This window comes from Chlamydotis macqueenii, chromosome 5 (genome assembly GCF_036417535.1).
Source record: "Chlamydotis macqueenii isolate bChlMac1 chromosome 5, bChlMac1.mat, whole genome shotgun sequence".
Lineage (NCBI taxonomy): Eukaryota > Metazoa > Chordata > Aves > Otidiformes > Otididae > Chlamydotis > Chlamydotis macqueenii.
In genome coordinates, this window is record NC_141560.1 from 34,078,179 (window position 1) to 34,101,263 (window position 23,085).

The 23,085-nt window shown below is 38.3% G+C and overlaps 1 protein-coding gene across 7 annotated transcripts in view; it reads left to right on the forward strand.

Annotated features, from left to right (window-relative positions):
- The first annotated feature begins 892 nt into the window (after positions 1-892).
- The window catches only part of CDIN1 (CDAN1 interacting nuclease 1), a 138,969-nt gene continuing 116,776 nt past the window's right edge, over positions 893-23,085 (forward strand). For all 7 annotated transcript variants that reach the window (XM_086749365.1, XM_086749361.1, XM_086749362.1 and 4 more), the window contains exon 1: positions 893-1,187. In XM_086749365.1, coding sequence (XP_086605491.1) covers positions 1,087-1,187 — 101 coding nt within the window. In that variant the 5' untranslated portion in view covers positions 893-1,086. The remainder of the gene's footprint in view (positions 1,188-23,085) is intronic.

A 23,085-nucleotide genomic window follows, 5' to 3' on the forward strand; every position in this document is an offset into this window, starting at 1 on the left:
AAAATTTAAGTTCATAAGATTTAAAGCAAATTTCACAGATTAAATGCCTGAAACCTCAAGGTTAGCCTGTATGTAGTTCGTGAATGTGATCAAACTGAAATTAAAGGGAATATTCGTATTTCTCAGGCAAATGCATGGTTGTCTTCAGAACTTCTCGGTTTTATATGTTGTTTATAAAAGGACATACCTGTTTTCCAAGTTAGTCAATGAAAGTTATTAAAAATGCCCAGCACAGAAACTAAGGCTTGCAACATATTTACTGATATTTAAATATTCCATAACAGCATCTGCTTAAGTTTGAGACCTAACAAACTCTGAACTAAATCCAAGCATAAACTTGGACAGTTTTCTTCTAAAATTCAGCGGTAGCTGTTTCTGTGTGCAAGGCCACAGGGCAGTAACACACACTGGGGCCCTGTCACGATCTGCAGCCCCAGCCCCGCTACTTCAGCATTTTTTTGTTGTTGTTTAAACCGGAAGAAACAGTCACTTCAGAGGGACTTTTGGAAACGGCCTTGAAAATTCTGCTTTACAGCTGTAACACACCCTGTCCCCGGGCAGCCGCCGCCGCACACGACACCGGGCCCCCAAGGCCGGGGCCGGGGGCGCACTGGGGCCGCACCAGAGGTGCCCCACGCCGCTCTGGTAGGCGTTCAAGGAAGGAGCGGCCCGTAAGGCCCAAAAACGGGCACCTCCTCAGCGTCCCCCTCCACCAAAAAGCAAAAGCCACGGCCTAAGTGCGAAACCCGAGCACGACCAAGCCACCAGTAGCCCACATACAGTCCCATTTCCGGGCAAGCCGCGCTCCCCTCCCGCCTGCGCGGCTGCGCAGAGTCGAGCGGCGCGGGATGGCGGCTCGCACCGCCCCGCCCCGCCCCGCCCCGGCCGGGAAGGGCCCGTCACAGCAGCCTCCCCGGTGCCGGGCTGATACGAAACGACGTGCCGGGCTTACCACGACCCCCCCCTCCCCCATCTCTGTCCTTCTGCCTCTCGCCGCTGGGCGCGGCCGCGGCCGCGGCCCTGGGGGAGCGGCACAGCCCGGCCCCCTCTCCCCTCCCGCCGCCGCGGGGTCAGGCGGTGCCAGGCATGAAGCTGACCAAAGCCCAGTACGATGAAATAGCCCAGTTCCTGGGCCGCGTGCAGCCCACCCGGCAGAGCCTGAGGAAGCTGAAGGAGAAGTTCCCTAGGTAAGTGCTTCTTGCCCTCCGGGGCCGCTGCCCAGCCCGGCCCGGCGCGGGGCGGGGCGGGCGGCCTGGGCCCCGGGCGGCGGCCTGCGAGCTGGCTGCGGGCCGGCGAGGGAGCGAGTGAGGGGCTGCTCCGCCAGCTCCAGCCGGTGCCCCCCGTGCCAGGCCCTACACGGTACAAAATCACTTGGACACGCACACGGTCACTGACTGTAAGTGACAGCTCGCTGTACCTAGTCTGCTGCCGGATGCAGGGACTGCGCACTCTCTCCGACCTGAGAAGCTGGCACAAAGTAAAGAGTGCTCTCCCCTCCTCCCCCACCACACGTCCAAATAAAAGCTCTGGGGTCACTCATGAGGCTCACTTCTTACGTGGATGAAGCTTTAAGACTCAGGCCCTTCCTCTGTGGCCAAGACCAAGGGTGGAATCTGGCCTGCAATACCTGTGCCCCTGTGGCTTAGGAAAAAGGGGCTTTCCAGACCCATAACTTCTTACTTGGTGCTGCTCTCCAATTGAAAGCTGGAAAAGGGATCACCTACTGACGTAAGCATTCATCTGCTGCCTCGCCTGAGATACGTTCAGAATTGTCAGGTGTTTGCAAATGACCCTAGGCTAGCGTGGGAAGGTGTACAGAATGTGCTCCAAGCACTGATCTTCACTGCCAGAGTTTGCTTACCACCAAAAACGACAGAGTGGTAAAGGACATGTTGCAAAGTTTTTCTCTTTTTTTTTTTTTTTTTTTTTTTCAGGTTTAGAGGAAGGATTACTGGTGCAGAATTGGACAGGAAGCCAATCAGATTCTGTGGGGAAAGGGGTCGTGCTGTCTCAGGACAGGAGAAGTGCAGGTGTTTTAAGTGCTGTGCTTACTTTGGTGAGAGAGAGAAATAAGCAAAACAGAAAATCGTTCCCATGAGTCCTGAGCGAGCCTTGCTAGTCTTACCACAAGCATGGCTGAGGAAACTGTCTGAAGCTCTGTATAGCTTACAGCAAGTGAATAAAGGGCCAACATTAACCCATCCAGTGAATACTTTTTCCTTTTCGGGAAAGTGTGTAATGTAGTTAAAAATCAAGCTGAGGGAATAGCCCCATTACAGAGAAATGACACTAAAGCAAAGGCATTGGTTCTGTGAGCACATTGAGTTGCATTGTTGGAAACCTAGCTCACCTTGCAGAGCACTTTTGCAACTTGGGAAACCACTTACTGTGACAGCATATGTCTAAGGAGCTTAGACTTGAGTTTATCACTTTGGTGTTAATGAAATTAGAAGAGAGTGTTTGTGTGTATATATGCATGTGTGCATGCACACACATGCGCATGTTCTCCTTTTATAGTCTCCTTATAAAGCTGTCCTGAAAGAAGGTTAGAATTTGGGTTGGTTTGCCAGGTAGGTCCTGTCAGTCAGGTTTTTCTAAAGCAGCTGGCTCAGGTGTTGTGAACACTGAAAAGCAGAGATTAGCTATAGTAGATGCTTCCATGATTTGCTGGCTTAACATACTGTTATCTTATTATCCTCATTATGAGGTGAGAAGGTCCTCTTCTGAATTCTGCTCGTAGGCCTCTTCTGATTTTTGTTTGTCCATCCTGGAAGAAGGCTAAAATATTCTATTGGAATGATGAGTGAATTGATACCTTTTCTTAAAATGTCTGTCTTAAGTTTATTTTGAGGAGGTCTACACGTCTCCTTTCTGTGAATGGCTCAGCAGGTTTTGTTTCTTTGTTGGCTTTCTGTTTATTTGTCATAGCAGGGCAGGTGCAGAAGACCCTCACAGAAAACGTTTGAAGTAGCAAAATACGTTGGGCTAATGATTTTGAGATGCAGTGACAATACTAATGCATTCCAAGGCCACTGCTTGCCTTAGCAGGAAGGGAAATGTATTGAAATAGATACATGTTATAACATGAAAAACAAGCAGTCCCTATAACTGTTACCTTGTAAAAGAGGCCAGCTGCAGAGATTTGTAAACTTGTATGCCATCTGAAGTGCTAAAGGGGAGGCTTTTTCAGTGATGTGTTTTATAACTGTGGAGTAAGTTTCTTATACTCTAAAGCCTGTGTTGTTCTCTTCTAGGACAAGAAGAGTCTGATTGGACTTTTTGGCCGCTTTTTTTCTTTATGAAACCCAAAATCAAACAAACAAATCCCCCACCTCAACTTTCTAATTCAGTCTTTTTGAGCTAATATTCCAGAATCTGTCATGGCGCTTGCAGTGTGATGAACGTGTCCGTAACCAGTTTGTCAGTATTATATGTTAACGTACAACATAAGTTATAACTAACATCCATAATAGCTGCTTTCGCCTTGCACATTCAGTCTTTCCTTGGGAAGGATCAGTATTCTACTGGTAATGCAATACATAAATTGACAGTTTTCAAGTATTTCTGGTTCCTACTGCCCCATAGATCTTGAGAGTCTTTGGATTTCTGCATCAATCTGCTCAGGTTTTTTTTCGAATAGTGTCTTATCTGTTGGTTCCTCCCTTGTCTGTTATGTTTCTTGAAGACTCACAGTTTATGGTCTTTGTTTGTATAAAGTACTGTTCGCACTTTGTTACAGGCATGCTCTTGTTCTGCAGTTTCTCTCTAAACATAATCTGTAATTTCCGTAAAACTATTGCCACAATTTAGTGTGTATAGGTATGCTATTGTGCTGGCTGCCAACATGTCCTGTGAATCTAAATAATTTTTTTAACAGGGTAGTTTGTTCTTTACTATTATTGAACAACTTCAGCAGGTGAGATTACTGCTTCAAAAGGGTGTGCCATGTGATTTATTAATGTCAAAAAGTCAAAATTAGACTGCTTCTAATAGTGTTTGTAAGTGTCTTTATAAAAGTATTGAGACTTCAAAAAAAATTTTTACAAGCCTGGAACATTACAGACAACATGGGTTTAGTCTACTTTGCTTAAAATCCAGTCATTCTGCAAAAATAAAAACCCAGGAATCAAATTGCTGTTCTTTAGTGTTCTGTTAGTGCTGCACTTTGTATCCCATGCCTGGTAATTACCAATGTATTTATTTATTCTTAAAGTATTTGTTACATGCTTAGCAGTTGTCTTCTAATGTCTTCATGTTCAACAGCAGGATTTTTGGATGACCTGAGGATTATGAAAATGTAATTTTGAGCACTAAGCACGATAAATCTCTGCCAGTATTGGATTACTGCTACATAGTTCCTTTGATCTTCTTAACATATACACCATTGGACTGATAATTCTGTATGTTCTGTGTTGTGCTCTTCTGAAGTGTACAGCCTTTTCTGGTTTGTTTCTCACCTGAATTTATCTGCTTGCTAATATTTTGTGTTTTTCTTTGTAACTTCTGTATTTTATTCTTCTGCTTTCTCTTTAGCTGCAGGTGCGTGTTCTTCTGTGATGCTGTTCTTCTTAGTGAGACCTAAAGTCTAAATTGGATTACTTATTGTAGGGTTACTTGTAGGAAATGTAGACTATTGCAGGAAATACTCTGAGAAAGTTAAAATCTCTTTATTTTCAGTGCTTGTTTCTCTATTAAGTAGTAGTTAGAGCTGCCTACAGGTAGAATCATCTGCATAAGAATCACCTTAGCGTTACCTATTTATGGTGAAAAGATGTAGGTTAGACCTTTAAACTTTTAACTGTATTCAAAGACTATTTTAATTTGGCCAGAAAAGTCCAGCTTCTAAGGGTTTGATTCACACTCAAGCTGATATTCCAGTACTTCAGTTTAGTTGTTTCCAGGGGAAGAAAAATATCAGTTCTTCTGTATATGGCAGAATACATAGTTTGTCTTCAGAAATTTTTCCTGAAGCTTCTCACCTGTAGAACATGGTTGACAAATGACTGGACCCTTCTCAAATCTATATCTTATACATATTTTGCTGTTCTTCTTCCTATCTAATTCTGATTGAATATTGCAGGTTTTTTTTGATTGACGACCCTCCTGGTCTCTGCCAGGCTTTCTAAGGGTGTAAGATTTGCTGATCCAATTCATTACAGTGCTATCTCATTTTTTCTTCTGCAAAGTTTTTCCTGGTTTGGTTCTGTTCTGAGTCTTTGAGTTTCTTACACTATGTTGTGCTTAAATTGAGGATTCTAGAAACCTTCTGACAGTGCAAGTTGGCTCAGAAGCCTTGCATCTTCTAGAGATTCCAAAAAACGTGCCTTTCAAGTTCTTCCATTGAACTATTGTGAAATGTATTTCATTCCATCTAGGAGTGCTATATTCTTCCATAGCACAATTAGCGTAGTCTGTGTTCTTTCTCTTCCTTACTTAAAGTTGTTAAACAAACTTAGTGCCTCTAGCCCAACTTCCCTTTCAGTATTTTCACTTTTATTCCTGTAAAAAAAAAAAAAAATTCTTTTTTGAGCCTGAGTGCAAACCATGTTTATAGAGGTTTTCAAAGTACTAGGATTTCAAAGTATTAGAATTTATAGCAGCTGCTCTGTGCAGGTCTTCACTTTTCTTTTGTGCATCTATTCAAAGAAATACTGTCCTGTTCATGTCCCTTCTGTGAAAGCTTCCTTCATAGTGATTAGGAAGAGCTTTTCTTACAGCAGAAATGTAAGGAAAACTGATGTAAATGTGAGAGAAGAAGTTTCCCCTCCCACCCCTCCTTCCATTTTTTTCAATAAGCAAGAGAAAAACGTGGTGCACAGGTTCATATTGATATACTTTATATTTGAGAATGGATATTTGGTTTAAACTTCATGTTTGATTACTGGAATGCACACAGTCTTTGTTCCCAGAGCATATCAAGTGATGCACGTTCCTCTGCATTCATAACCTGTCTTCTTCATTATTTGATATCACTTCATGTTTTACACACATTTTCAGTAGTTATGCTACTCTTTCTCCAAATTGCAGATAGCTTTATTAAGTGACATCAGACTTGGAAAGCATCCCAACAAGATTTTCCATTTTTAAAAAAGATGTATCTGTATAGTAATGTCACAGAACATAAATTGGAAAATATAATCTGTTTATTATCTGCTCATTTTTTTTCACCTTCTCATTGATGGTTCATACGGAAACAAAAACCTTACAGAAGTTTAAATGTATGGCATAAATTTTATTTCTTTTACCAGCAAGATGGAGTTAACATTTTTTTCTTCCTCTTTCCTAGTGTCATTGTTGCCTCTCTTTTTGGTTTTTAGAGTTGGGAGTAGATAGGCCTCTGATTTTCTTCTTCCAGTCAGTTTTATTTACAAGGAAGTATATTGCTTTTTCATTAATAATTTCATTCTGCTTTTGTGCTGTTGCTTAGATTATCAAGCAGTACTGATAAGCCTAAGATGGTTGCAATGGGAAATGGGAAGGTAGAGCTGCTCCTCTCTTTCATCTCCCTCTTTTATTTTTCTTCTCCTTTCTGTTTCTTTTTTCTGATACTTGCTGTTAATGGAGCCTGGAGATTGAGTCAAGATGGAAGAAGAATTCTCTGACTTCTACTGTAGTGCTCCTTGGAGCTGCTGTTAGCAAGGAAGGAGGACAGTGAAGCTCAAGAGCAGAGGGCAGCTAGCTGTCTCCATGGATTTCAGAGCTCTAGGCTCAGGACTCAAGCACAGGTATATTAGACGGGGACATCTTATCTATGAGCAGGCAGCCTACTGGTGTGTGACACTCCAGTTGCACTCTCTTCTACCTGGAAAGGCTCTCATCATAGCAAAACTAATATAATTCTTGTAACTTCTGCTGTCTGAGTAGTTGGTTAATTATTTTGGAGAGCAGAAAAACTAGGCTGTTTTTCTTTACTCTGCAAACACTGATCTAGCAAGTCTCATTTAGAAAGTTGCCTTTGTGCCTATGGGTACTAAAAACTTATTTTTTTTAAAAAAAAAAAGAAAGTATAAAGGCATATTTTAAGGTCCCTCTGCTTTTCTATATTCTCACTACTTAACAATGAAATAAATTCGTGCTTTGCCAGTGTAAACCACCTGATTGATTTCAGTAGACCAGCTCATAAGAGAAAAGAAAGTAGATGTTAGTAGGGGATGCAGAGACGTGGAGGGAGATGCTAAATGGCCATTGGTATATTTCCACTCTGTCTATTTCGAAGTGGTAAATACTTTGCACTAGTGTCCTGTAAACAAAGTTTTACACTGCTGTTTGGTTTTGTCTGTTATAAGTAGCAAAAGGCTAATATAATTTAAAATTTGTTATGTACTTGAAGGTGCATTTAACCTTACAGGTAAACAAATTGATAATAAGAGATGAGAAAGAGATATTTGCTCATTATTTGAAAAGAAACTTAATAATATATAAGTTTTCAGAAATGACCTACAATAAAATGTAGCATATTCAACATAATCTTGAATAAAAATTTATTATACAAAGTAATTATTTGAGCTCTGAACTGAGACTGTTCCTTTTGGAAAGATGTTCTCTCTATTTGAACCCCTGGTAGGATATTTACTGTAAGGTATTACGGCTCTGATGGGCTAAACCAGAAGGTGGTACACGTTTTCTCTTTTCACTGTATATGTCAGTGAACAAGCCTTGAAGAGTGTGTAACTGGTTGGATTTGGTATGTCTTGCTAAAACACTCTTTGCTTATGCTCTGACCCTAAATAGGAAGAATGCTAATCCTTCCCTATAATGTAAAGTATTGTGTGACAGAAATTATATCAGCGTATAACTCAGCAGAACTTTGTCTCCTCCATTTTTCATCAGATTAAGTGTAAGATACTTAACAGCTTGCTATTGATAGCAGTGGAAGCTTTCAGAGTAGAATGGGAAATAAAGTTTTGCTCAGTTTTGGGGCTCTCCAATACCAACAGACAGGATTTAGACAGAAAATTCGTATGTTGGCAAGTGTAAATTCTAGGTCTTCAGGACATGAGTGCCTTCTAGATTTGTTTGGAAAGAGATGGAAAATTTTTTTTTGGAGTTGTGTGTGTGTTATCTGTTAACTAAAAAGTAGATTATATGTATAAGCATGTGTCAACATGAAAGTTAATTTTGAGGGAAGTCTATTGTAGTTTTCTGTTACAATTTTTGTAAATTTAGTCATCCTCTTCCTTACAAGCATTCACGTATATGTTGTCCATCCTAGCAAAATGGAAAGTTATTTTAAAGGTTAATCTTGAAATCTTGCTTGAAATACACAACCAAAATTAAGGTTATACTTTTTGAAGTCTTGAGTACTGATAAGTCTCGTCCGTCTCTCTTAACCTTTTCCCCTTCCAATATGGAAAGTGCTACACATCACAGTACAGTTCATTTAAAAAAAAAAAACAAAACCAACACACAGAACAGGACTTGGTACACTTGTGAAATTCATTTTGGCTGAGGAAAGGGAAAGCCTTTTTGGCCTTGAGGAATTTATACAAACCACTCAGAAGCCAATCCTATGTCCTTTGAAGATTTGATAGTGAAATGCAATGATTGGAGGCAGCCTCTTAAACCAGACATGGAAATTAGTTCCTGATAATTTGAAAATGCATTCTGAGTCTGTTACAGCTGAGCATTAGGTGCTCATGTTTAATACAGAAGAAAAGAAAGAGAGAGAAAAAGGAAGAGAAAAAGAAAGAAAGAGAAGAAAAATAAAAATACAGAGAGAAAAGAAAGACAGACAGAAAAACTGAGAATATAGACAAGAGGTAAAAGAAAATGCAAGGGAAAAAAGGGAGAGAAAAAAGAGGAGAAAAAAAGAGATAAAAGGAAAAGAAAAATGAAAATAAACCAGGAAAATAGAGAAGGAAAAATGCTAAAAAGAAAGGGAAAGAAAAAAGAGAAAGGAGGAGAGGCAGAAAGAGAAAGAAAGAGAAAGAAAATAGTTTTCCATGTCAAAGCTGAAGGAGTTGTATTGGTCACAGTGTAACTTACTGTGTTGCTTCGTGAAGTTTAATTTGATTGTAATTTTTGCCACTTCACAAATTCCATGGTTGTGATAATCACCAGTAGGAGAGGAATAGAAGTCTTATGGCACTGTTTTTTGCTAAGTATTTCATTCTAAAGCAAGCTTGGTGTCATCAGATAGACCAACAGATGTCTGTAGATTTAAGGGCCAGATTATGGTGGTTGTTAAGGAAGGATGAAGTGGAAGTTTTAACACTGACCATATGTGCATTTTAATTGACTTGTGGATTTTAGGATACCATTATATTCATGTTGCTTGTACTTAAGGACAATGATGATAAAAATGCTAATTCTTGATTGTATTTCAGAAACAGTTCCATACTGTATCCTTCTTATGAAGCCTGCAAACAAGTCCAGGCTAGAGTTTTATGAGCAGAGGGAATTTGCCACATCAGAAGGGAAAATATTTTATTCATGTGTTGTTTTTTGGACAGTCATATTCTGGGCTATATTACAATGGCACGATAAATTGCTGAATACACTGTCTGCTGAATATGACCTCACCATGAAAAATTTGATGCATTAGAGTAGGAAAGGTTGGAATATATCAACCTTAGCTGACAAGGGACTTTGAATTTTGACCTAACACAGATGACCTTTGTGTGCAATAAAAGTGAGTTTAATCTGCAGGTCAAGGTTGAGGCGAACAGTAGGGCAATGTGGATTGGTTTGTGCTGGCTATGGCTGGATCACACCTAGCAAGCCAGGAAATTCAAGGTCCTTGCATTTCAGAGTAACCAGATGCTTATTTAACTAAAGTTTAGTCATATCTGTTATACTACATTCAAAACCTGTGCTGTACTGTAGACAGCTAACTCTTCAGCAGCTGTGGACTAATTCATTTGGAGCTCAGTGTTTCAGAATAAGAAGTGTGAGGTAGATATATTCTGCTTCTATAGATAACTGAATAGGTAAGCTAAATAAAATTTCTCCTCTAGCATGTAGAAGAAAGACTGTCAAGTACATTGCCTTGCTATGAAAAGGGTGAAATCTAGAAGCTTTATTTCTTTGACAGCTAACCTGTCTTTGGAACATCGGAAGTTTATTCCTAAGTGGCTTATGGTTTTAGGAGGAACACAATTAAGAGAGCTCTGATATGTCTCACTAGGCAAATACAAAGAAAATGGGTCCTTTTGAGCATTCCCTTGCTGTAAAAGGTATTTGATCAAAGAAGCTAAGTTACAAAATGTTTTGGGGGTTGTCTAGGTTACATAATAAAGACATATAGATGAATTTAAATAAACGATTGTCGTGTTTTATAGTAGTCACAAACAAAATCTGTCTTTTAAGTGGCTGGTGTTCCAGGCGTGCTATTTTACTAACACACTAACGGTACATGCCCTGAATACTTTGCACAGATAAGAGTGGTAGCGGTGGTGCTGTTGGAAGGAGGGGGGAAGGAGGGAGTTGTCTTTAAATCAGTCAGGAAAAAAAAAGTTTGAGACTAATGGAAAGAACCTCTACTCCTTTAATAGAGCCTGCAAAATATATTCTCCAGGACTGATCAGCTCTGAAGGCTCTAGAGGTTTGATGATTGGAATGGCAGAAAATCACGCTTTCAGGACATAACGAATTGACTAGGCCATCCATCATTTGTTAGCATGCGCTGAAACACTGGGTTTGTGTGCAGAGGTCTGTGATTTAGTAAATACTTGGGAGATGAATAGAGCTTACACACAAGGGAAGATATTGCTGTCCTTCAGCAGCCTTAGACACAGATCCCTGCTGAGAAGGCCGTCTGACAGCAGCTCATCAGTAACTGGCCTGTCACAGTCAGTGATGCCCACCAGCCATCCCCAGTATATTAAATGCATTTTTAATATCTGCTTCAGTAGATTTAATGAAGAAAATTTGGTTTCCATACTCTGATCACTGCTTCCTCAAGTGTTTTAAAGCATTGAGTGAAGCACTTCCAAGAAAAAACTGTGCTGATACCTGGAGGAGTTGACTGAAAATGAAAGCAAAACAGAATGTTAATAGGAGTGTTATTGTCCAGACAATTTCCTTAAAGCAAAGCAAAAATGCTTGGAAAAAGCAGTGGTCTTCCTAGAAACAATTGACCCTCCTGCAGAGGGACCTTATGCAGCAGGCTGTACAACAACAGAGTCGCAGTGTGGGAAGGGTGTAGACACAGTGGTTCTGTTTAGTGTGGCTGGGCTTGCCAAAAAGCATCACTGCATTTCCTACACTTTCAGATCTCTCAGGACTTGAATCAGATCATGTGTTCTGTCCAGCTTTCACAGTCCTGAGAGGAGGGTCACTATGAACGGAAGGAATGGAATAAATCGTGTTTATAATAACCAACATAGATTTGGGGTTGGTTTTGGCATTTTTGCAAGGGATGCAGTTGGTGAAAACCATTGTAGCATTCCATCATATTATTTAAACTGATGTAGGAAACAAATAATAAGACATAGTGGAAAATAAAACTTCTGCTATTTTTGTAACTTAGCAGGCTCATTGAGAGTTATTCAGTAGTAACATTCTGTTTGTAAGAATTGTACATAATTTTTTTAACTTTGTAGCAAATAATAAGATCTTTTGCTGTCCATAGATATAGATAAACTTCATAGTTGTTTGAATTTCCTGGGAACTTTCAGGGAAAATTTCTGTTTACATAAAGGCAAATATGTTGGTTTTCATTTTCTAATGAGATTCAATGCTTATGATATTTACCTCAAGACAGCAAGACAAACAACTCGATTTAGTTGCCTACATCTATTTGAGACATTCACTTCTTGAGCTTTTTTTCCCTCAGGAATCCATTCTGTGTTCACAGAAGAGAAAGCAAGTGCCGAATGAGACCTATAAATTTGATTCTTGTATGTGTCAAAACAGTAATGTATTAAATGCATATTATTATAAAAATTTAAGACATGTCCTGAACACTTACATTTTTATAACACATGACAATATTAAATAATACATTTTCTTGTTAGCATATGTTTGCTGCCATTGTTGGCAGGACCTATGATTTATTACTTAAATTAATGACTACAACCATTTTGGTCCTGATATATGCCCCTAAGCTTATCACATCATTTAATAAAATAACATATATGCTTCTATGAGAGTCATTTTTTTAATTGTTTACTCCTTGAAGTTCCTGGCGAAAATACCGTATATATTTGCAATGTGAAAGTCTCAGAAGCTTGTATTATACTTCAAACTGAGAGAAATAATGGTAAGGACTCATTTCTGTAAGAGTATGGAATAAAGTAACTGATTCTACTAAAATTGTCTTCTAAGACAAGCCTTAATAAAGTATTATTACCAAAAAAAAAAAAAAAATCAACAGCTTTGGAAGAGGAGTGGAAAAAAACCACTGTGTTTTCTTCAGATCTGGTGATGGATAAAAGCCTTTTTCATTTATTTGTTTGACTAATTAGTACCATACGAGTAGATTTCAAACTCCCATTGGCATGCTAAGATTTCGTGCTCTATCATTAGATTTCAGCTTGTATTTCATGGAGTCCTTGTTGTCTATGGACTTCAAATGAAGAATTCAAAGTAAATGAACTTTTTTTTACAGCAAGCTTATATTTGCTAAACAGGAATTTACTCCTGTTGTGGGAAAAATGTTTTGGTTTGTAAATGCTTTAGGTTGAAAACTTCTGCTTTGTCAGCAACTAAAGCATTTTTATCTATCTTACGGTTTCTTTTCATGCATGTTTTTATAAATTCTGGTGCCTGTAACATTTTGAATGTTGTAGTCGTATGAATGGAATACACTGTCCCTTCCAGTGTACACTCTGGGATATCCAGTAGCCTGGTTGGTAGTGACAGTCTCATTGCTTTATGCTGGAGAATTCTTGAACTTCAGTCCCCAGCTTTATCCTTCTCTAAGATATTTAAGCAAGTGTTGCTCATCCATCCAAACTGACAAAATGGCTTCCAGTCAGGATGTAATGCTGAAGGGTGAATGTCCTCTGTTTGCATATCTGTATCTAGGCCTGCACGGTCTTGGAAGCATTTGACAGCATTTATTTCCAGATAGCTCCAGAAGCTTCAACACTGAATAAAAATGTCCTAAGATAGTACACATTCTTCTTCCACAGAAAGCAGAATGTTGTCAAATATTTCTTCGAGTAAGACCCATGTGATAGCAAAGGTAGTCTCTTGTGTAATGCAGACTATCTGAAACTGTTCCAAAGACAACATAAAAACTATGGCCAAAATAGAAGTAACACTCACTTCTGTGACTGAATTAATATAAAGGGACTTTTGGAGTTCCTCACTGTTAATTGAGGACCCAGACAGCAATAAGGATGCTATGTATCTCTATTTTCATTTGTGGTTGGCTAGGAGATGGCAGAACTTCTTATCAGTCCACTGTTGATACTGGTAACGACCAGTTCTTTATTGCACTACTTCTGTTGGATGCAGATGCATATTATGAGACTACAACTGGTGCAAAGTACGATAACTGATAGCCAGAGAGTGAGTGTAGGTTCCTACAGATGAAAAGGCTATTGAACATCAGCCATTTCCAGCATTAATATAAAATGCCTGTTGTCAATGCAGCTGTTCTTCAGTTTTCAACACAGCTGAGCAATGCATCTTCCTAGACAAACACATTATCTTGGATACACAAAATATAAAAAGATAAAAATAACTCATAAGGTAGACTTCTGGTTCTTACAAAGCTTAAAAAGGAAGATTTGCTTTGACCAGTTGGCAGTTACTCCAATAGGCCAAGCAAGTTCCATTCCAAATGCAGTGTTTAATCACCTCATCACATGAGTTGTCTGACACAGGAATATGTTTTCCTTTTTTAGAAACAGGAGAATTTCATTATTGACCAAAGGAGAAGTCAGACTACATTCTTTATCTCATTTGTATTGTATTCCTTTGACATTGGTGGTCTGAGAGAGAAAAAGGAAAATGATCCTTTATGGAATAAATGCATGGTTTCAGTCTAAATATTTTTTTTTGTAGCCATATCTGTCTGTTTGATGTGTCCTCTAAGTGCGGAGGGTTTTTTTCCAAACAAATCTCATTGGTTAGCCAACAACTATAATCCACAAGCGTCCTGCTTATACTTTTTGTTTTAGTTTGCTATTTGGACACAGACCTCACCAGTGACAGGTGGTTGTGCTTACAGGTATGGGGTGGTCAACATGAATCACTTATTAATTGTTTGCTTTAGTTTATTTTGTAATCCTTAGTTCTTTAGTCTCTTTATCAAGGAGACAGAGATAGATACATATATCAGTGGAACTTTGCATTAGTGGATCAGTGTTTACTGAAATAACCAGTTAAAATTATTAAAATATGCAGTCAAAAGCAATGTGCTGCGTTTAATGTGCTTCTGAATAGCAAATGCAAGTAAAATGGTATATAGACACGGAGCCATTTGTTATATTGTAGTATATGAAGCAATAGCTGTGTAAACCTTAACCTTATAATTTTGCAAGTTCCACTTTATCACGTAGCTGTAAAAGATAATCAAAATAAATCATGAAAGATGAAGAAATATTTTCTAGGGCTTTCTCTGTGTGTTCAGAAGTGGCGCTTGATCCATGAAATTTTAGTAAGCATATTAAATAATACAATATGATGTGCAACGTGTCAGGTCTGATAAATTATTTTGTATAGGACATTTATACAACATATGGTGAGCTGCTATGTGAACAGCTTAATGACTAAATTATGTTAATCTTTCTTGCCATATTTACTTTTCATTTAAAAAACCAGTGTTTTCAAATTTTTATTTTACTTTTTTGATCATGGGTAGATGTAAGAAAGGTGTAGGTCATCTCTGAGAAGCTGTGACAGTGATCCAAGGTTCCTCAGCTGTGCAGTGTACATAACACAGATGTTGGGAGAGTCATCTGTCAGCTATGCCTCTCCTATGGAGTTAAAGTTCTAGGGGGAAAAGAATTCGACACAGTGCTGTCACTGTTACATTTTCACAATAGAAGAGCATGCAAATATTCAACCTCCTGCTTAGCAGTAGTGCCCTGTCTAATGTCTGTGCTGGTTAGAATAAAAAAATAGTGGGTGCATCTAGGGCTCATAGATCTGACAAAGGTCATGCTATGCTGGGCATTTGAATTGGAAATTGTCTGGACTTAGATTTTATAAAGCTCCTACTGTTGTCGGGGAAAATTTCAGCAGGGTTTTGTCCCTAGAGAGGCCTCTTAGGCCCTTTTCTGTCCTATGAATGAATTTAGATGTGAGGGTTTCTCCTGCCTTAAAACTGTTAAGTTCATTTTGCATACATCCCCAGAGAGGAAAACTGGCAGATGCTTTTGTCTTGGAAGTGTTTAAAAGAAAACTGCAGAACAGGAACAAGGGAGGGAAGGGGCCCTGTGTGGAGTCCCAGAACATTTTGGAAATGGCCAATATGCAGTTTTCATCAGTACTAAGGCGGGGCGCAATATGGTGCCTGTAGCTCACTAGGGAATATGAATGTTGATTAAGCATACTCCCAGGCTTTGAAATCCTGAAAGCAGTGTCAGAATAATGGATGTTGAGCAAATGTCAAGCATTTGTTAATTTCTCTGTTATTTGGAGTTTATCTACCATGATCAATCAAATAAACTAGTGCTTCTCTGTTGTGGCATGTGTCATTGATATGGTGATTAGGTGGCTGGAGAGGCCTTCTGCTTTTTTTTTTTTTGGTTTTTTTTTTTTGTTTTTTTAATCCAGGTAACAGATTACATATCAACAGCCATAACTTTAAGTTAAAGGTTTGTTTGTGGTTGGTTTAGTGGAAAGTGGTGCATTAACAAAATACTTTGAGGTACTGAGAGACAAAGTATTTGTGTGTTTGCTGTGCTAAAAATTACATTCATGGCATTTTTTCCATTTTTGGCCTTAAGGCTTTACTGTTGTGAGAAAGAAGAAATTATTTCTAAATGGAAGTTGACAGAAGAAACTTTCCTTATTCTTGAAAGGAGAAGTTTGAAAACAAAGCATATCTACCCCAAATAAGTATTAATTTATGGCTTAGCCCCTTTCTTCCTTCTAAATCTTTTGGTTTCTATAAAGTAGGTCTTGACATCCCTGGTTTTGATTGGGAAACATGTTCAGAAGCCCTTTAGTTAAAAGTGAAAAGGGTGACTCTGGCTTGTACAAAATACACTCTTTTACAAGAGTATATCAGAGAAGTTGTTAGTTACTGACTAACACGCAGAAATGTACAGAATATTTTTTTTCTCCATCTTCTCAATTTCCACTGTTTTCTGATGTCTTAGTTCTGCTAATTTGCCACTTGTAGAAGTTAGGTAACATACAAAGACCTGGTATTTAAATGTGATGAACAAATTAAAAAATAATCTGAAGGAGAAAAAGCCTCTGTGGCCATCACTGCTTTACTGTAAAATATAGAGACTTTAAAATGGGAGAGGACAGAGTTGCAATGTTTTGTGTGAGGCCTTTTTGAAAGCTGGCTGAAGCATGTTAACAATCAAATTTCACTGAATTCCAGTAAAGTTTAGTTACTCTCTTTGCATGGATTTTTTTTTTTTTTTTAAGTCTGGGCCTTAGTGCTTAATGTAAAGATGGCAACGTATATTTTTATTATGTTTTTTACAACTCCCAGAAATTTAAGAAGTGTCAGTGAGTCATGCCATATGACTTGATGCATGTTGAGGTCATCTTCAGTTTATTTTAACATAGAACAAGTGTTTGATGTTGAACTAATTTTCCTTCTCCTTTGGCTTCCACATTTATTTACCAAGGCCTCTGGGCCCATTCAACAAAGACTGGTCAAATGGTGCTTGATGAAAGTAATACTATATGGTGAACCTATTGACTGTTTACATCAGAGATGATTCTGTTCAGTTAACGCATGGAATAAGAGTTCACCTGGAAACCCAACCTTTTCTGCGGCCCTGCAGGAAGCAAAGCACACAGTCATTGTGCAGATTTTCAGAGCAGTGTGGAGAACACCAAAAAATAAATCCTCTGGAAAGAGGAGGAAGGGAAAGCAAAATCCTGTTGTAGGAGTGGGAAAGAAGATTAGAGAAGTTTTAGGATAGAATAATGCAATATTGTGATCATCTCTTGTCAGGTGTTCCCTTCATATTGCCTGCCAGTTTTAGGTAGAAAGCTTTTTGAAAAAAAATGCTGGAAGACCCCTAGTAAAAAGGAACAGCAGGGTCTCCTTCTTGGTGCGTTTCTGCCATTTTCCCAGTGGGAAGTAAGTAGTCAATTAAATTAGTTTATTCCCTCTGTGGCACAGTAAGCTATATGCCTGGGGCCGAAAGTGGACTTTGTAAATATCTACATATATGGAACAGTAACTTATAGATACAAGCAAAGTACTGTACTGTCAGCTAGGTAGATAGACAAAAATTACTCTCTTTTTTTTCTTTTGTTTTCTACTTACAAGTAGCTTTAAAATTATAAACGTTTACATGACAAACAATATTTAGGGCTTAAGACTAAAAATCTCAAAGGTACTAGCTATAAATGGATTTATTTCTTGTCTTAAATCTGTATCATTCCCAAAACTGGAATTTACTTAAAACTACTCTTCTGTATCATCTGTGTTTCACAGAGCTAAAATTCTTATTTTATATCTATAATATATCTATATTATGTCCTGTATGGGAAACATTGATAAGATCCTGACTTGTTTAAGGAATTAACAATTTTGATTGGATTACTGGAAGCTTTTTTGACTTAAGGTGTTCACTTTTTACCCTGGAGAGCTGTGCAACAGTGTATGTGCTTGACATGTGATGCATGCAAATACTAAATACAGTAGCAGCATGAGGCAAGTGTCATTAACAGTAATTTATGTAATGAAAGCCACCTGGCTGTCTTCATAATTAATTGCTTGTAAATAATAAATTTAAATATAATTTATAGTTTTCTAAATTTGATTATATATTTTTAGGAGCAAATTGTTTAAGGGTGTTTGGGGATTTATTTAGTTTCAAATTGGCACAGATATGCTTTTTACATATAGGCTAATTTTTTTAACATAAAATGAACAGTCTAATTAGCTTCAAATTGCCATTCACTCATAAAAATTGTTTTCTAAAATTAAATTTAATACAGTTTATACAGGACAATACAGGTTTGAAGAAAAAAAGTGTAAAGTTGAATGATTTTCCCCTTTCTCCACAATGAGAAAATTTAAGATTGGAGTCTGAAAAACTTCTCTTGTCAAGGTATTCTATAGTCCAATTCTTTTCCTCAGGAAGGGGAAGTAGCACAATAGAGTTATCCATACAAAAAGGAAGATGAGCACAAAATTAAAATATCAAATATTTCTTTCCAGTAATAGCCTGCTAAGTGAATGTTTTTTCAATGTATGGACCTTGGCCCTATCAAAAGCGCAGATAGGAAAGGTGAGGGATAAATCTCTGGTTTTAATTGTAGCTTCTTTGCCTTAACTGCTTGTTGAGGTCCATTGCTATTGCAGCCTATGAGCATCTTTCTTTGCACAACCGTCATCAGGTAACTGCAACTTTTGTGTATTCTTGTCTAATGATTCAACATTTAGATTGTGGTACTAAGAGAAAGATTTCAAACTTGCAAACATGTTTTCTGTATAATCTTAACTGAAGTAAATTGAAATAAAGTGTGGATGATAGACAGTTAAGTGCAACCAAGGAATTTGCAGAGATTCTGCTTTTTTCTCTCAGTCTCTGGTATGCTGCTGTATGCCTCTGCTTTTGGGATGTGTTCACTGATTCTTTCCTAGATGTTAAGAGACTTTTCTTCTTGCCAAGTAACTTGAAGTAGCTGAGGACAGGAATGTAGCAAATCATCTGATTATGTTAGTCTCAGGCTTTGGTTTTTTTAATTTAATTTTCTAAGAAATTTTATTGGTAAAGTTAAAAGGAGAATTTTAGAGAATACCAGGAGATGTGGAGGACAAGTACTGTGATTATCAAGGTGTGTGTGGGAGGCAAACCCTATTTGATTCCTTTCAGTTTCTTTTTATCAATGGACTCCCTGACTAGATGATCAAAGGGTACCAGAGAAGTTCTGGTATGTGTAAGGTGAAAAAATTCAATAGTTGAAGCCTGATGTCAGAGTATTTGAGACTTTTAATTTCATATTTTAGCACTGACGTATTTTTAAACCTGTGTTGTGAATATATTTGTTTTCTGTATTGCATCTGAAAATATTTTTCAGCTTGAAAATTGAACCTTACAAAATAATTTTATGGTTTTATGGAAGAGACTTTACTTGAAACATTAGTGAAACATCTTTACTTACAAAGGCAGTTGTGTGTGTTTGGCATTTAAGTTGGTTTCAAACATTCATACAGCAAATGCTGTGCTGTTTGACTCTGGAAAGAAAAAATATCAGAACAATATCTTGGGGAAATTACTATCTATTTTCTGTACTTGCTTAGTAAGATAATAAGATCAAAAAGTAGTTTCTTTTCACTTGGAAATACCACTTCTCTGTTCCTGTGTTTTCAGAGTTCCATTTTTAACCATAATATCTGCCAATGTTTATCTGTAATGTTGTTGTTCTCATCATAAGCATATATATGTGAATGGAAAAAATGACATCTTTATTCTGACTTCTCTTTTCATTTGGGGGGCTTGATCAAAAATACTTTGTAATCATTTGAATATGGCATATTTTGAGTTTCACTTGTATTACTGCTATTGAAAGTCAGATTTTTGTGGTGTGGGTGAAAGAAGGTGGAATCTATCTCTGCGAAGAGCTGGCATTATTTTGTGATCATTGCCAGTATTGATAATTTGTATTTACCTCTGCATTTTATTTTTTTCATGTCTGAATCAGATTGTTCATAGTCTGCAGTTGTTTTATAATATATTGGCCGTTACAACAGACACCAAAAATGAGGTGTCTACAGGAAGAATCGGTGCTCGGTTCTTAAAGGAACTTCTAAGTCTTTCTAAATGAAAAATCATTCGAACAGTATCTAATACTGGCAATTTTCTTCTGTCTGCTGCTAGAACTTATTGGCCAACTAGGTCAGACATTATTAAAGTTCAAGTGGCCCAGTGGGAAAAGTAATGGCCTTATGCTACTATGAATTTTAAATGCTGCCATTTCTATGTATTGCACCATCATCTGTTCTCGCACATCACTAAATTGTATATAAGTTGTGGGACCAACCAGTGTCAAGGTCATAGAAGTGATGACTCTTCTCAAGTAGCCTTCTCGGAGCTTTGTCAGATAGTTATTCGCATAAGCCTGGCAATAGGCAGGAAAGTTGTTTGCACATGCCTGCATTTAACCTTTTTATTATCATTGGACAGTGTAAGCCTGCAATGCAGGATGTCTTTTTCCTCGACTCTTTACTTTTGATTTTTATTTTTGATCCTATCGAAGGTATGAAATCAACTTTGGTGCAAAGATAATTTTTAGTAAGTGATTTGTATTTAAACCTTTTGAGTTGAGCTGTTGTACAGTTTATTGAAGTCGATATCAGAGAATTTCTAATTTGGCTAGTGCTGTAGTTCTCCAGATGAGCTTGAATTTTATCTTGATTTTAAGTGTGATGGTACTAAGTCTGAAATGAGCATATCAGCAGGTACTTCTTGTCATATGTATATATTTCTATTGAATTTTTATAGTATGAATATATTTGTAATGGAGGTATTTCCCCAACAGCACTGTATTGGCTTTGTAGTTCCCGAAGTAGTAGCTACTGATAATGTTTCATTGTATGGAATGCTTCTTACACAGAGATAATAAAACTGGTTTTCTATCCCAGGCTTGAACTGCCGTAGCTGGAAAGCTGTAATGTTGGAAGACAGCCACTTTACAAGTTACTGTGTTGTAACTAAAGACTTAGGTATTTTTATGTCACGTAGTTACTCCAATTCAAACTCATATATTGATTTAAACACGCATATTGACACACACAGAGACACAGATATATAGAGACATGTATATTGATTTAGCTTAAATTGGTAATTCACTGACTTCCGATAAGTCAATATTAGATTTGTGAATGATAAAGTACAAATGTGTACTGAGACAATTACTTGCTTTTTGAGAATTTTCATTCAGAGAAGTGACCACAAGCATATTAAATCTTTAGGAAATATTTTAATATTAAAAGCTGCAGTGAACAGAGGTTAAAGCCATAACTATTCTAGAGGTCAGTGAGTCTCCCTCCCTCGTTTCATGTTCTTCAGTGCTTACATGCATATAAACCTAGCAGTTCTCAAGCTGGGCTTATATGCTTGAGAACTGCTTATAGGCTTTCAGACTGCTAAGAAGCCTTTTCCCATCCTGACGATCCTGACATGTAGAAGAAATTCTGAGAATCCACTAGTTGTCACCTGCTCCCAGATGGGAAGTTCACCATCAGAGTGGCTTCAGTTGATTTGCAGGTATAACTGTGGTGCTTGTTAGCCTACATCCTGCAGTTCTGGGAAGCCACGGAGGCTTTATGCATCTGTGCATATGTTAAGCATTTGAACCAATGCTGCTAGATGTATTTGAAATCCATTATTGACAGTGTTTTTAGAAATAAGAGCAGACTGGTTAGTATGTGATAAGCAGTATAGAAACATTGCTTTCTCTAGGAGTCCTAGTTCCAAAGCATTTGTAGTACAGAAGATGAGAATTAAAAGGCTATTTGGGTTTCTTTCCTGTCGTGGATTGTGTAACAGGAAAACTGTATTTTAGGCACACATTCTGGAATTTCAGGATTGGTATGAGGAGGATTCCTCTTCCACACCCAATCATTTAAATTTGTCAAAGGTACATATTTCTTTCCTCACATAGATTCTTAATCCAGCATGGCAGCACCACGCAGTTCTAGCCCTAAATTGTATGTATTACTTTTATTTTAAAGCTCAATATCACATTACTAAAAATATTTTAAAATTTATTATGCATGGAAAGGTGTTCTGGTTTTATTTAGTGAGGGGGGCCTAAGGTGGTAGCTTCTGTAGGAAACTGCTAGAAGTTGCTCCGCTTTGTTCAGTGGACTTGGCCGGGCCTAGGGCGGACCTGCTGCTGGCCAAGGCCAAGCCGATTGGTAGCAGAATGTTCCATGATAACGCCTCTGCGATAATGTATTTAAGAAGGGGAAAACAGGAAAAAAAAAAAGAGAGAAGAGAAGATGTGAAGAAGCTGAGCGGGACAAGAGAGGGGGAGGCGCGAGCGTTGTGGGCCTTGAAGGCCTCACCCTCTGGCCTCTCGCCAGGCGGCCGACTGGGCCCAACTCGGCCCGGCCCGGCTGCAAGAAGTGGAGAGGAGATGAGATGGATGATGTGAAGAGATCCTGAGAGGCGGCTGCCAGCCTGTTGTGAAGAATTTTTCTTGTGAGAGGAACAGCTGCAGATGCCAAGGTCAGTGAAGAAGGGCAGGCAGGAGTAATGTTGCTCCTGGCAGAGATTCCCCTGCAGCCTGTGGTGATGACCATGGTGGAGCAGGCTGTCCCCCTGCAGCCCATGGAGGTCCATGGAGGAGCAGAGATCCACCTGCATCCTGTGGAGGACCCCATGCTGGAACAGGTGGAAGCCTGAAGGTGGCTGTGGCCTGTGGAGGGCCCGTTGAGCCTGAACTATGACAAAAAGGGAAGTTCTTTTCCAGTTATTAGAAATGAGAGACTCTTGCTGTCTGCTTCAGAAAATTTCATGAAGGGGTATGACTACCACTAGATACTCATGCAGGAGACTGTGGAAGGAAAGAAACAATTTCTCCCCCCTACCTGAATTCCTACAATAGCTAAGTGGAGTGTTGTATGCATTTCCAAGAGAAGGCTTGACACTGCTGCTTTGGGATTTCACACATAACAGGTTCTGAATTTTGAAATCATAGAATCCTAGGAAATGCAGCTCCTGCCCCCACACTCAGTTTTTAATCAATATATTTATCATGTTAATGAGGTGAAATGTTCCATTTTGTGAAAGGGAAGCAATGAAGCAATGTTTTATGTAAATTTCATTTATTTAAAAAAAAAAACAAACCAACCAAGGCTGTTCTACAGATATAATATACATTTTTCTTATGATGGACTTTGCTTCCCCTCTACTTGTCTCCACTTGTGTGAATAGTTTCTGGATTAAATACTGTGGTTCATATTTACTCTTTTTTTTTTTTTCTTTTTTTAACAGATCTCTCTAGATAATCTTCCTTTGTTCCATGGTAAAATAGATG